Below are 15,704 nucleotides of genomic sequence, written 5' to 3'. Positions count from 1 at the left end.
CCATGCTTCTCTCAATCTCCCCCCTCTCTCTCCTCCCTCCCTCCATCTCTCTCCTCCATCCCACCCACTCTCTCCTCCCTCCCTCCCTCCCTCCCACTCTCTCTCCTCCCACCCACTCTCTCTCCTCCCGCTCTCCCTCCCTCCCACCCACTCTCTCCTCTCTCTCTCCCTCCATCTCTCTCCTCCATCCCACCCACTCTCCCCTCCCTCCCTCCCTCCCTCCCTCCCACTCTCCTCCCTCCCACTCTCTCTCCTCCCTCCCACCCACCCACTCTCTCTCCTCCCACCCTCCCTCCCACTCATCCCTCCCTCTCTCTCTCCCTCGGGGGATACTTCACTGACTGCCGGCCCGCCACGCTGAGGCCGTTCGCCAGGGACGCCGCCGTGGCCAAGAAACTGCAGGAGGCCAGCAAGAGGCTGGTCAAACTGGCCGGAGAAACTGGAATGATTCAATTAAACTGAAGCTTTGCAAGCAAACAATGTGTGGGAATCTCATATTTTGGTCAAACAAGCCCAACATTTTTTTTGTTTTTGTTTTGTTCTTAATAATTAATAGTTTTTTAATAACTATTTGTCTGTGGGGGACTTTATAGTGAATTATGTCTGGGGTTTTTTATGGATGGAGAATGGATTGTTGAACATTTTATGATTTGCCCTTGGATTGCTGACCTCAAACACTTGAATGAATGATGACATGTAAAACATGGCTGCTTTTTCTTCTGTTGTAAATATCCTCTGAAATTAAAATCTGTGGCAATACAGTGCTGTGTGATGTCTTACTAGGATAGTGGCATGGTTTACCTCCATGCGTATTCAGAGGATGGGTGTTTATTTAGTACACCACAGACAACCAGGGGTGGGACACTTAAAAGGCAATGAATACAACCCTCAACAAATTCCACAATCTACCAGCACCATCTACAGGAAACAAGCAGGTGCTTGAACGTATATTTTGTTGACCTGAGATAGCAGTGAGTGGAACTGAAAGTAAATGTTTGACATTGCTTATAAGAGCCGAGTCGCCATTACAGGGTGTGGACATTACAGAGACGTCTCCCGATCAACTGGAATAATCATATTTCTGATTTAATTTGACTTGATATTCTACTTCATGTTAGTCATATAAAGTGGTGGTTGTTCTAGTGACGCTTGCATTAGAAGTTTTGTGTTTGTTTTGAAAATCATAGTTTACTAGGATACTGAAAGAAGATGGCAGATAATTACCTGGATAGTTACCTGTGTTGTCATATTTGTTCAGAGACATTCAGAGAGCCTGTTTCTCTGGGCTGCCACCACAGCTTCTGTTCCAGCTGTCTGGACAAATTCTGGGATCAGACCAAAAACAAGAAGTGTCCGGTATGTAGGAGGAAATCTTCTAAGGATCATCCAAATGTTAACTTTCAGTTGAAGGAACTGTCTGATAAATATGCCGGGAGACAGAAAGCAGGGGAGAAAGACTGTGTTCCAGATGAAGACAGAGAAGTGGTTTGTACTAAACACACAGATGAACCTAAATGGTTCTGTGAGGTGGAGCAGAGAGCCGTGTGTCACGTCTGTGAGTTTCCTGCACATCACGGACACACTGTCATTCCCTTAGAACAGGCAGTGAAAGACCTGAAGGAAAAACTAACCTCAGAATTAGACTCACTGCAGAGCAAACAGGTTAAATGCAAAGACATAGAGGAGACATACAACAAAATGGTTCAATACTCCAGGAAGCAGCTGGTATCCACAGAGAGACAGATCAGAGGTGAGTTTAAGAAGCTTCACCAGTTCCTGAGAGAGGAAGAGGAGGCCAGACTGGCAGCACTGAGGGAGGAAGAGGAGGAGAAGGGGGAGATGATTGCCAGAGAGATGAAGAACATTCGGGACCAGATCTCTTCTCTCACAGAAAACATCACTGCTGTGAAACAAGAATTGCAGAAACGAGAGGTGCCATTTCTCAAGAGCTACAAACACACCCAGACATTCTCCAGAGCCCAGTACACACTGCCGGATCCACAGCTGGTCTCAGGAGCACTGATAGATGTGGCCAAACACCTGGGCAACCTGCAGTTCAGAGTCTGGGAGAAGATGCAGGGGATTGTCAAATACACTCCTGTGATTCTGGAGCCCAACACTGCTTCCCGCAGGCTCTCTCTGTCTGATGATCTGACCAGTGTGAGCAGGCCAGGCACAACACAGCAGCTCCCTGCCAACCCAGAGAGGAACACAATTTACGCCACAGTTCTGGGCTCTGAGGGGTTCAGCTCAGGAAAGCACAGCTGGGAGGTGGAGGTGGGGGACCATCCTGACTGGTGTATAGGTGTGGCCAAAGAGACAATCAAAAGGCAGGAGAAAGTACCATGTTTTAACCCAAAGTTTGGAGCCTGGCTTTTCATGCTGAAGAGTGGTAAGTATAGAACAGGAATAGCTGGGACCCTCACACTGAAGAGGAGACCCCAGAGGATCAGAGTACAGCTGGACTATGAAATGGGAGAGGTGTCCTTCTACGATATCATAGACATGACACACATCTGTACTTTCAGAGATACATTTACTGAGAGAATGTACCCATTCTTCTCTTTTGGAAAGGTTGGTGATGATGACTCTGATATACAGATCTGCCAATCAAAGGTGTATTTAACAGTGAAGTCAACCCAGTGAGGTGTGTGTGTGTGTGTGTGTGTGTGTGTGTGTGTGTGTGTGTGTGTGTGTGTGTGCGTGCGTGCGTGCGTGCGTGCGTGCGTGCGTGCGTATGTATGTTTGTGGAAGAGAGAGATTAGTGCTTTGGTTTCTAATGAATATGAATCACTTTGATAAGGTGCCTGTTGAAAATAAACAGTCACCTTATATTTTGGGTAATATACACTCTGTTCTCAGAGAGGTTGTGACTCTTCTATACCCAGAGAATCAGAGTGATGTCATTAGGTTGTGACTCTTCTATACCCAGAGAATCGGAGTGATGTCATTAGGTTGTGACTCTTCTATACCCAGAGAATCAGAGTGATGTCATTAGGTTGTGACTCTTCTATACCCAGAGAATCGGAGTGATGTCATTAGGTTGTGACTCTTCTATACCCAGAGAATCAGAGTGATGTCGTAAGGTTGTGACCCAGCTGTCAAGCTACGTTTATTGTACTGCTGGGTTTCTGTCATCTGACTGTTTTCTATGGGGATTCATGCAGTGATAAAGGTCTGTTTAATAATTATACTGAATCATGACTTAAGAGGACAAAAGTCAATTATACCCTGTGTTAAAGTTTAACTATCAGACAATAATATAATGTGTGTTTATAGTCAGATGATGTCATGTGTATCTGAGAGAGGAGCTGTGAGATCTGTGTTTGTAAAAGTGCTCTCTCCTGTTCTGGGCATATGATTTTCTTTCATATATTAAAGTGCTCTCTCCTGTTCTGGGCATATGATTTTCTCTCATTCACTTTTGTTTATTATTTGAATGACCTTTCTGTTGAGGACATTTTATATCATCCTCTGATTATACATTATCAGCTGTTAAGATATAGCCTTTTTATATTGGTTTTTAATGTATTGAATCAATACATGAGTAACCTACTCTGTATTTGCTATGCTAATCACTCTCAAATGTGACCTGTTGTCACGTTCCTGACCTGATTTCCCTTATTTTGTATGTATTTAGTATGGTCAGGGCGTGAGTTGGGGTGGGTTGTCTATGTGTGTTTTCTATGTTGGGGTTTTTGTGTTCAGCCTGGTATGATTCTCAATCAGAGGCAGCTGTCAATCGTTGTCCCTGATTGAGAATCATACTTAGGCAGCTGGGGTTTCACGTGTGGTTTGTGGGTGTTTGTTCCTGTGTTAGTGTTTCGCCACACGGGACTGTTACGGTTTATTGTTTTGTATCGTGTATTGTTTTCGTGTTCATTAAATTACCATGGAAACTTACCACTCTGCAAATTGGTCCTCCGATCCTTCTCGCCTCTCCTCGTCCGATGAGGAGGACGACTTAGACTGCCGTTACACCTGTTCTGATTTGAATAATATTCAGGCATTATATAACATGAATAATTTACTATAACATCAAACTACAGTATGTAGTGTAATTTATGAGTCTAATGTATATGCTATTAGCCCAGTTACAATGTGACATGTAAAAAAATACAACTTTAAATATTAAATGTCAATATTATTTGCTAATCTCTGTATCAGATGAACCGTTCTGATTTGAATGAAACACATTTTTCCTCTCGTCAATAAAAAGCCCATGAGGACGTCTCTGATCAATAAAGATTAAGAATCAAAGAGAAAGAGAAGTGTAGCTTTATTTAAATTGTCATTTTTATTTGTAACACCTTAACACATTTCCTTAAGTTAGAGAAACACATGTAGCATGTTGAAGTACGGATCAATAATCAGAAGAATTAGAGAAACACATGTAGCATGTTGAAGTACCGATCAATAACCAGAAGAATTAGAGAAACACATGTAGCATGTTGAAGTACCGATCAATAACCAGAAGAATTAGAGAAATCTAGGATAAATATATTCTACAGAAGAAACCCAAACTGATACAAAGAGAACAAGTCAGGGAAAATATGAAGAGCCAACTGTAGAGAAATGATTGACTAAGATTTTTAAACAGAGAGACTAGGAAAAGAGTTAAATAAATACTACAGAGAGAGACTAGCTCAGTGTTGTCAGTGCAGGTGGTCCAGTCACTGGATAGATGGAGGGGGGACGGGGTAGAATAGTTTTATAAAGACCACAACACATCCTCTCTCTAACTCTGCAGTCCATACTAACACATATTTATATTACATCATATTTATCAACTGATTAGTTCACTGGAAGAAGCTTGAAGTCACTTAAAAAGTTGGACATCAAAATGCAGTGATTGTTATTTTTGTTAACTAAAAGTAATGGAAAAGTCGAAGCTATATTAATGTGTAAATTGCGTGATATTATATAACTTTGGGAAGTTGCAGGTATCTTCGTGGTTAGAGCATCGGGCCAGTAACCGAAAGGTTGCTAGTTTGAATCCTGGAGCCGACAAGGTGAATGTGCTCTTGGGTAATAAACTTAACCTCAGTGGCCAGGGTCGCCATTGATAATGGCTGTCCGTGACCCCACTCTCAGGGGGAGTTAGGATACGCCAAAAACACCTTTCCAATTCCACCAACATAATCACCTACTGATGTAGACTGGGCACTTTGTATTTAGAGGTGTGATCGTTTCTAGTGTGTTCTTCCCTCTAAAGTCTATTGGAGCTGATTACTAACAGTTTGCTTAAAGGGTAGTAACTTCAGCAGCCACAGTGATTTACAACCGGAGACTAATCTGACCCCAGATCAGCTAGTTGTGCTTTATTACATGTGAGAGTGACCTCTAGTGGCTGTACAATAGAACATTCTTTATGCCTCCTGTTGAGTTAGTTTGGAGTAATGTTCCTCTCAGAATATGTTGAATCATAACTCCCACTTAGGTCAAATTTTCTCTTAGTCTCCCTTTGACATCAATGCATGATGCACTCTCTCCACTGTAGAAAAGTAAGCCATATTTAACATTCAGACCCATATAAAAGCATGCTATAGAATCTTCATTACATGTTCATCATCACCGTCATCATAATCGTCATCATCATCATCATTATAGCCTTATCATATTCATCTATCTTTGATATCTATCATCTCGAGACAATAGTTGTATGGTCTTTAAAAGCTCAGAGAATAGATAGAGGTTTATTATTCCAACATTCAGTAGAAAATTAGAAAGAGAAGAAGAGAAAGGACAAACACCTAAACTAGTGTCGTCATGCAAGAAACGCCAGCTAAGATACTAGTTAATAGTGGTTGTGTAGTACTGTATACTCCTCCCTAAGATACTAGTTAATAGTGGTTGTGTAGTACTGTATACTCCTCCCTAAGATACTAGTTAATAGTGGCTGTGTAGTACTGTATACTCCTCCCTAAGATACTAGTTAATAGTGGCTGTGTAGTACTGTATACTCCCCCCTAAGATACTAGTTAATAGTGGTTGTGTAGTACTGTATACTCCTCCCTAAGATACTAGTTAATAGTGGTTGTGTAGTACTGTATACTCCTCCCTAAGATACTAGTTAATAGTGGTTGTGTAGTACTGTATACTCCCCCCTAAGATACAAGTTAATAGTGGTTGTGTAGTACTGTATACTCCTCCCTAAGATACTAGTTAATAGTGGTTGTGTAGTACTGTATACTCCCCCCTAAGATACTAGTTAATAGTGGTTGTGTAGTACTGTATACTCCTCCCTAAGATACTAGTTAATAGTGGTTGTGTAGTACTGTATACTCCTCCCTAAGATACTAGTTAATAGTGGCTGTGTAGTACTGTATACTCCCCCCTAAGATACTAGTTAATAGTGGTTGTGTAGTACTGTATACTCCTCCCTAAGATACTAGTTAATAGTGGCTGTGTAGTACTGTATACTCCCCCCTAAGATACTAGTTAATAGTGGTTGTGTAGTACTGTATACTCCTCCCTAAGATACTAGTTAATAGTGGCTGTGTAGTACTGTATACTCCTCCCTAAGATACTAGTTAATAGTGTTGTGTAGTACTGTATACTCCTCCCTAAGATACTAGTTAATAGTGGTTGTGTAGTACTGTATACTCCTCCCTAAGATACTAGTTAATAGTGGTTGTGTAGTACTGTATACTCCCCCCTAAGATACTAGTTAATAGTGGTTGTGTAGTACTGTATACTCCTCCCTAAGATACTAGTTAATAGTGGTTGTGTAGTACTGTATACTCCCCCCTAAGATACTAGTTAATAGTGGTTGTGTAGTACTGTATACTCCCCCCTAAGATACTAGTTAATAGTAGTTGTGTAGTACTGTATACTCCCCCCTTTTTAAATATGCTTATTTTTATATCGATTTTCAGTGCTAGTAAACACACGAAGAAGAACACAACACCACCTTTGCTGCTTCCTCTTGTTTTTCTTGGAGGGGGGAGGAGGAGGGGTCACGTGTTTGGTTAGCTCGATCACGCAGGAACACTTCCAGGGACATAGAAAATGAAGCCTTCAACTTTCAACTAGGGAACCATAAATCAACAGAGAGTAATCAAACATGAACCTGAGGGAGAAACTAAGTAAATGCACTTTAAACTATCCAACAAAATAAATAAATATAAACCTGAGGACTAACCAACCGGGTGACCGCCTGACTGTCCAATGCGATGGTTTCGCTAAAAATTGCCTGCCCAATAGCGACAAGACTCCTAAGGCAGCCAATCACAGGCAGGCATAACGACTATGGTGGGACGGCGTCAGGAGAAAACCTCACTCCTATTCGTTAAAGAGAAATAATCCTGTGTTGATGTCTCTTCAGAGAGCGACACATCCTCACTGCTAAAGTACATGCGTGTATGAAGCCATCTATAGTGTTTAAATCCATCTGTCCATCTCTGTTGGCCTTGGCACAAACACGGTGATTAGTAGTAACAGAAGTCAATAACACTAGATAGTAACAAGTCAATGAGGATGATATTACAAATGTGAAAATATAATATACATAGGAAGATAATTAAATCATAAGAAAAATAAGTCCTGGACTGAAGGCAGAGGACTGAAAGGACCCCTGAAATAAAGCCGTCCTGTCCTAACTTACCTCTCTCTCACGTGGAAACGCCAACAACCGGCGCTCTCCCTCATACACACACTCCTCTGCATACCCTGTCAGACCTCAGTCACAGCTCTCCACTCTAAAATGAGCAGCAACTACAGAGACCACAGGACAGAGAGTCAAGGTGTATACAAAATAAACACACGCATTCCCTACATGTGATCTCATGGCTAAAACACCTTCCACCTGCAGATCGCAGAGGCCCACATCTCTCCAGTCCACACATAGTCATCCAACAGCCTGCCTGTTACCTCTCCATTAAGGTCCACTCCACATATTAAACAGGCATCAGTGAGGACAGCCCTGGGCACGGCTCCCTGCAGGACCTCAGTAGTGATGCAGTTTCCACCCTTGACACCTCGTCAAACACACCCCTCACAAAAAAAAAGTTGATTTCTTGAACATGATCTTGGGCTGAGTATAATATAATAGATAACGTACAAGAAGCTTAAACAAAAACTGCCAGTAACATTTTGTCATTTAATAGCCACAATAAAAAACAGCCAAATATCTAAAACATCATGCTTCCTTAAAAGATAGTTTCTCTCTATCTAGAAACCACTAGCATAAAGAATTAGAATTATACCAATTACAGATACAATTTAAATTGTGTAATAGTAGTAATAATAATGATAATAATGATTATAATAATAGATTTTTACTTAACTTTACATCATGTATTTGCTGTGTTACACAACACAGGTTTAGATGGGAAGAGGAAGAGGGGGACATCATGAGACAAAAGAGGAAGAATCAAACGCACACCGAGGACAACAAAACAGTCCAATACTCCCCTAACACACCCTCAATACCCTCCCTGCCCAAATACTGGTGTGTGGCGAGGGGAGAGTCGGAGAGGTTGGGTTTGGGCTGACAGTGAGTTGACAGTGGGTTGACCGTGTGTTGACAGTGAGTTAACAGTGGGTTGGGGTTGCGGTGAGAAGAGGGTTGCTGTTGTTGGTTGGTTGGTTGTTGAGATGTGGTGTTGTCAGTGGGTACAGTGGCAGACGGCGACAGACAAGGGGGCGGTAGTTGTAGAGAAGAGATGCATGCTGGGTATCCGGTGTGCGAGAGGTCTGGTGCTGCAGGCTTAGAGCCACCCAACACTGGACATGTTCTCCGCCTCCCTCCCTCCCTCCCACCCTCCCTCTCTCTCTCTCCAGCAGAGCACTCTTGTCAGACATGGCTTTGGCATTCTCCTCCTGAAATACAGGACAAGACACTATTTAACAGGCATTTTAATACTTTCTGAAACAAGTTGTAAAGGGGCGAGGGAGGACTCAATACACTTTAAAATGACTAAAACCGCATTGAAACTGTGTATAAATGATACCGGACCTACATTCATACAGTTTATTGACTGTGTCCAGCTCACTAATAATCACTGAGATGAAAGCTAGACAGTCAAGAAGCATAGAAAATTCCAACACTATGGATAGACTAATCTTTGCTAATTTTGACGGAGAGGGAATATATAAATAATTTTCAGTGCTGCTGCCCCCCCCCCCCCTCCCCTCGGACCTCGTCGAAGACCGAACGCGGCCCTTTCCTTACCTCACGTACATCACTGGAGTGGCGCAGCGGGGGCGCCCGAGCAGTGGAAGTGGACGTTCTGCCACTTGGAGTCCCGGCGGTGCCACACCCTAGTCTCCTCTGATTGGCTGGAGCGCGGATGGCCCAGGCCGTCGACAAATTGGGTGAGGCGGATGTAGGCGATGCAGGCGGCGTCCTCTCCAATCAGGTGGACGTGGGGGTTGAGGATGGTGGTGTGGATAGGTTTACTGTTCTTAGACAGGACTGGAGGGAGGGAGGGAGGGAGGGAGGGAGGGAGGGAGGGAGGGAGGGAGGGAGGGAGGGAGGGAGGGAGGGAGGGAGGGAGGGAGGGAGGGAGGGAGGGAGGGAGCATTGTTTTTGTCCATTGGTCTACTAACGAGTATCATCAAATCAAATGTATTTATATAGCCCTTCTTACATCAGCTGATATATCAAAGTGCTGTACAGAAACCCAGCCTACAACCCCAAACAGCAAGCAATGCAGGTGTAGAAACATAACTTGAGTATTAACTCATGTTATGAGAAGTTCTCTGTTGCTTGTTCTTACGGTTCTCAAAATAGAATCTGTGGAAGTCCATTCCCTCCACCAGGTTTCCCAGGGCCTCGGGCTCAAAGGAGGTCAGACCAGGATCACAGATCTTACTGTGGAGAGAGACAAACACAGGTCAATGTCTCACACACACACAGACACACAGACACAGACACACACACACACACACATTACAATACATGTTCACACTACAAATGACTAAACCAATCATCAAATGTGTAGCTACCCACAGACACACTCTCTAACACACACAGACTCTCTCTCTCACACACACACACAGACACACACACACACACACACACACACACACACACACACACACACACACACACACACACACACACACACACACACACACACACACACACACACTCTCTCTTTCTCTCTCTCACACACACACTCAGACTCTCACACACACTGACTCTCTCACACTCAAATGAACTCACGCGTATGCCTCAAAGTCTCCATTGTTGACAGCCTGGATCAGCTGTTCAGTGATCTTAATGATGTCTTGTTTACGTGCTGTAGGAGGAAAGCAGGACAGAGTCACACGCAGGTGGAGGGAACTAGTGGAGGGAACTAGTGGAGGGAACTAGTGGAGGGAACTAGTGGAGGGAACTAGTGGAGGGAACTAGTGGAGATAACTAGTGGAGGGAACTAGTGGAGGGAACTAGTGGAGGGAACTAGTGGAGGGAACTAGTGGAGAGAACTAGTGGAGGGAACTAGTGGAGGGAACTAGTGGAGGGAACTAGTGGAGAGAACTAGTGGAGGGAACTAGTGGAGGGAACTAGTGGAGAGAACTAGTGGAGGGAACTAGTGGAGGGAACTAGTGGAGAGAACTAGTGGAGGGAACTAGTGGAGGGAACTAGTGAAGGGAACTAGTGGAGGGAACTAGTGGAGGGAACTAGTGGAGGGAACTAGTGGAGGGAACTAGTGGAGGGAACTAGTGGAGGGCAGTGAGAGTGCAGAGTATCCACCTCATACGCACCTGAACACACGCAAACAATATTGATTAGTAATCTTGTATCAACCACCAGCACAACTACACACAAACTGTTGATAACTCTCACAGCTGAACACACAAACTGTTGATAACTCTAACAGCTGAACACACAAACTGTTGATAACTCTCACAGCTGAACACACAAACTGTTGATAACTCTCACAGCTGAACACACAAACTGTTGATAACTCTAACAGCTGAACACACAAACTGTTGATAACTCTCACAGCTGAACACACAAACTGTTGATAACTCTCACAGCTGAACACACAAACTGTTGATAACTCTAACAGCTGAACACACAAACTGTTGATAACTCTCACAGCTGAACACACACACTGTTGATAACTCTCACAGCTGAACACACAAACTGTTGATAACTCTAATAGCTGAACACACAAACTGTTGATAACTCTCACAGCTGAACACACACACTGTTGATAACTCTCACAGCTGAACACACAAACTGTTGATAACTCTAACAGCTGAATGAACAAACTGTTGATAACTCTCACAGCTGAACACACAAACTGTTGATAACTCTCACAGCTGAACACACACACTGTTGATAACTCTAACAGCTGAATGAACAAACTGTTGATAACTCTCACAGCTGAACACACAAACTGTTGATAACTCTCACAGCTGAACACACACTGTTGATAACTCACAGCTGAACACACAAACTGTTGATAACTCACAGCTGAACACACACTGTTGATAACTCTAACAGCTGAACACACAAACTGTTGATAACTCTCACAGCTGAACACATACACTGTTGATAACTCTCACAGCTGAACACACAAACTGTTGATAACTCTCACAGCTGAACACACAAACTGTTGATAACTCTAACAGCTGAACACACAAACTGTTGATAACTCTAACAGCTGAACACACACACTGTTGATAACTCTCACAGCTGAACACACAAACTGTTGATAACTCTATACGCTGAACACACACACTGTTGATAACTCTCACAGCTGAACACACACACTGTTGATAACTCTAACAGCTGAACACACACACTGTTGATAACTCTAACAGCTGAACACACACACTGTTGATAACTCTCACAGCTGAACAAACAAACTGTTGATAACTCTAACAGCTGAACACACAAACTGTTGATAACTCTAACAGCTGAACACACACACTGTTGATAACTCTCACAGCTGAACACACAAACTGTTGATAACTCTAACAGCTGAACACACAAACTGTTGATAACTCTCACAGCTGAACACACACACTGTTGATAACTCTCACAGCTGAACACACACACTGTTGATAACTCTCACAGCTGAACACACAAACTGTTGATAACTCTAACAGCTGAATGAACAAACTGTTGATAACTCTCACAGCTGAACACACAAACTGTTGATAACTCTAACAGCTGAACACACAAACTGTTGATAACTCTCACAGCTGAACACACAAACTGTTGATAACTCTCACAGCTGAATGAACAAACTGTTGATAACTCTCACAGCTGAACACACAAACTGTTGATAACTCTAACAGCTGAACACACAAACTGTTGATAACTCTCACAGCTGAACACACAAACTGTTGATAACTCTAACAGCTGAATGAACAAACTGTTGATAACTCTCACAGCTGAACACACACACTGTTGATAACTCTAACAGCTGAACACACAAACTGTTGATAACTCTCACAGCTGAACACACAAACTGTTGATAACTCTCACAGCTGAATGAACAAACTGTTGATAACTCTAACAGCTGAACACACAAACTGTTGATAACTCTAACAGCTGAATGAACAAACTGTTGATAACTCTAACAGCTGAACACACAAACTGTTGATAACTCTCACAGCTGAACACACAAACTGTTGATAACTCTCACAGCTGAACACACAAACTGTTGATAACTCTAACAGCTGAATGAACAACCGCTTCCATTCCATCTGGTATAATATCACTGCAGTTAATGTTAGTTGCTCCACGGGAAACCACACAATTCATAATGTTCACTTCCAACAAGCAAAACAACACCCCACAGGTAGATCAAATCAAATCAAATGGTATTAGTCACATGGGCCGAATACAACAGGTAGACCTTACAGTGAAATGTTTACTTACGAGCCCCTAACCAACAATGCAGTTTAAAAAAATACAGCTAAGAATAAGAAATAAAAGTAACAAGTAATTAAAGTGCAGCAGTAAAATAACAATAGTGAGTCTATATACAGGGGGTACCGGTACAGAGTTAATAAGTACATGTAGCTATAGTTATTAAAGTGACTATACAATGATGATAACAACAGAGAGTAGCAGCGGTGTAAAAGAGGGGGAGGGGCATTGCAAATAGTCTGGGTAGCCATTTGACTAGATGTTCAGGAGTCTTATGTCTTGGCCATAATCACCATTGTTATGTTTGGAGGAAAAAGGGGGAGGCTTGCTAGCCGAAGAACACCATCCCAACTGTGAAGCACGGGGGTGGCAGCATCATGTTGTGGGGGTGCTTTGCTGCAGGAGGGACTGGTGCACTTCACAAATTAGATGGCATCATGAGGATGGAAAAGTATGTGGATATATTGAAGCAACATCTCAAGACATCAGTCAGGAAGTTAAATCTTGGTCGCAAATGGGTATTCCAAATGAACAATGACCCCCAAGCATACTTCCAAAGTTGTGGCAAAATGGCTTAAGGACAGCAAAGTCCAGGTATTGGAGTGGCCATCACAAAGCCCTGACCTCAATCCTATAGAAAATCTGTGGGCGGAACTGAAAAAGCGTGTGCGAGCAAGGAGGCCTACAAACCTGACTCAGTTACACCATCTTTGTCAAGAGGAATGGGCCAAAAGTTATTGTGGGAAGCTTGTGGAAGGCTACCCGAAACATTTGACCCAAGTTAAACCATTTTTACTTGGATTAAATATCAGGAAATGTGAAAAACTGAGTTTAAATGTATTTGGCTAAGGTGTGTGTAAACTTCCGACTTCAACTGTAATTGGTCAGGTGCTCGTAAAACGTCCTCAATCCACTTCAGCGACATTTCAGTCTTTTAAATGTCCTAAAGCAAAAAAGGTATCTAGAGCAACACTCAAAAAACGTTGTAAACACTAAAACAATAGATTCAAACCTATAATGGCCTAGAGCTAGGTAAGAGGCCTGCCTCGCCTGGTATAATGATCGGGGAAACACTCGTTAGGGCTCATCACACAAGTCGGGGTGCTGAGTGAGTGGCATCACAGCGTGCACTGTAGGTATAAACCCACAAAGCCATTTGATTGGTAGATTCTCTGAGGTCAGGGGTCATGCTGAGTACTCACTCTGAGAGGTGAGGGAGAGGCTGGAGAGGGACCTGGGGGGAGGAGGGGAGGTGGGGTGTGATGGGTGGGGGGTGGGCCTGGGAGATGGTACCACCTCCGCCTCGGCGGGCGCAGGTGGAGTGGGGGCTGGGGATGGGGCGGACGACCGGCGAACATTGCTCACTAGGTCTGAGAGACGGGATACTGGTCGCAGGAGAGAGAGAGAGGGATGGAGAGAGAGCAACGGAAAGATAGAGAAGGAGAAATAAATAAAAAGATGAGGAGGTTTAGAACAGATCATAAAATAAAAAACCTACGTTTAAAGAACGCACACAAAGTGACATATTCTATGAAACAGATTTAGAATGAAGATTACACATATTTAGCCCATATTTAGCAGACGTTATTGCGGGTGTAGCGAAATGCTTATGTTCCTGTTGGAGCTAGAAACACAAGCATTTCACTACACCAGCAATAACATCTGTTAAATATGTGTATGTGACCAATAAAATGTTATTTGCTTTGATTATGAAACATGTTAATGAAAACCTCTCAAAACACATATAATAGAACAAAACTGAACAGATCATTTTCCTGTGAGAGAGAATATGGTGCCATTGTGGAACACAGTGCTGATTGTCTAAGTACCTACAGTACCAGCCAAAAGTTTGGACACACCTACTCATTCAAGGGTTTTTCTATATTTTTTACTATTTTCTACATTGTAGAATAAGAGTGAAGACATCAAAACTATGAAATAACACATATGGAATCATGTAGTAACCAAAAAAGTGTTCAACAAATCAAAATATTTTTTATATTTGAGATTCTTCAAAATAGCCACCCTTCTGCCTTGATGACAACTTTGCTGACTGTTGGCATTCTCTCAACCAGCTTCATGAGGTAGTCACCTGGAATGCATTTCAATTAACAGGTTAATTGTTAAAAGTTAATTTGTGGAATTTCTTTCCTTCTTAATTCGTTTGAGCCAATCAGTTGTGTTGTGACTAGGTAGGGGTGGTATACAGAAGATAGGCCTATTTGGTAAAAGTCCATATTATGGCAAGAACAGCTCAAATAAGCAAAGAGAAATGACAGTCAATCATTACTTTAAGACATGAAGGTCAATGATGAAAATGTCAAGAACTTTGAAAGTTTCTTCAAGTGCAGTCGCAAAAACAATCAAGCGCTATGATGAAACTGGCTCTCATGAGGACCGCCACAGGAAAGGAAGACCCAGAGTTACCTCTGCTGCAGAGGATAAGTTCATTAGAGTTACCAGCCTCAGATTGCAGCCCAAATAAATGCTTCACAGAGTTCAAGTAACAGACACATCTCAACATCAACTGTTCAGAGACTGTGTGAATCAGGCCTTCATGGTTGAATTGCTGCAAAGAAACCACTACTAAAGGACACCAATAAGAAGAAGAGACTTATTTGGGCCAAGAAACACGAGCAATGGACATTTGACCGGTGGTAATCTGTCCTTTGGACTGATGCGTCCAAATTTGAGATGTTTGGTTCCAACCGCTGTGTCTTTGTGATACGCAGAGTAGGTGAACAGATGATATCCACATGTGTGGTTCCCACCGTGAAGCATGGAGGAGGAGGTGTGATAGTGTGGGGGTGCTTTGCTGGTGACACTGTCTGTAATTTATTTAGAATTCAAGGCACACTTAACCAGC

The 15,704-nt window shown here is 42.7% G+C and overlaps 2 protein-coding genes across 19 annotated transcripts in view; one reads left to right on the top strand and one right to left on the bottom strand.

Moving 5' to 3' along the window:
* Nucleotides 1–974: 974 nt before the first annotated feature.
* LOC139544996 (zinc-binding protein A33-like) lies at nucleotides 975–4,247 on the top strand. Its single transcript, XM_071352299.1, has one exon. It carries the CDS (start codon nucleotides 1,210–1,212, stop codon nucleotides 2,644–2,646), a length of 1,437 nt encoding a protein of 478 aa, XP_071208400.1. The 5' UTR covers nucleotides 975–1,209; the 3' UTR covers nucleotides 2,647–4,247.
* A 15-nt stretch (nucleotides 4,248–4,262) lies between these two features.
* LOC139544995 (calcium/calmodulin-dependent protein kinase type II subunit beta-like) overlaps nucleotides 4,263–15,704 on the bottom strand; it is a 151,963-nt gene continuing 140,521 nt past the window's right edge. For 9 of the 18 annotated variants that reach the window (XM_071352281.1, XM_071352279.1, XM_071352283.1 and 6 more), the window contains 5 exons: nucleotides 14,041–14,223; nucleotides 10,172–10,247; nucleotides 9,723–9,817; nucleotides 9,176–9,418; nucleotides 4,263–8,823 (listed from right to left, as the gene is read on the bottom strand). In XM_071352281.1, coding sequence (XP_071208382.1) covers nucleotides 9,186–9,418; nucleotides 9,723–9,817; nucleotides 10,172–10,247; nucleotides 14,041–14,223 — 587 coding nt within the window. In that variant the 3' untranslated portion in view covers nucleotides 4,263–8,823; nucleotides 9,176–9,185. The remainder of the gene's footprint in view (nucleotides 8,824–9,175; nucleotides 9,419–9,722; nucleotides 9,818–10,171; nucleotides 10,248–14,040; nucleotides 14,224–15,704) is intronic. The other 9 variants (XM_071352290.1, XM_071352292.1, XM_071352297.1 and 6 more) reach the window with 2 other exon arrangements.

The sequence above is a fragment of the Salvelinus alpinus genome, chromosome 19, assembly GCF_045679555.1.
Source record: "Salvelinus alpinus chromosome 19, SLU_Salpinus.1, whole genome shotgun sequence".
Classification (NCBI taxonomy): domain Eukaryota; kingdom Metazoa; phylum Chordata; class Actinopteri; order Salmoniformes; family Salmonidae; genus Salvelinus; species Salvelinus alpinus.
The sequence above is the reverse complement of the archived record's forward strand: the minus strand, read 5'-3'. Positions and strand labels throughout refer to the sequence as shown.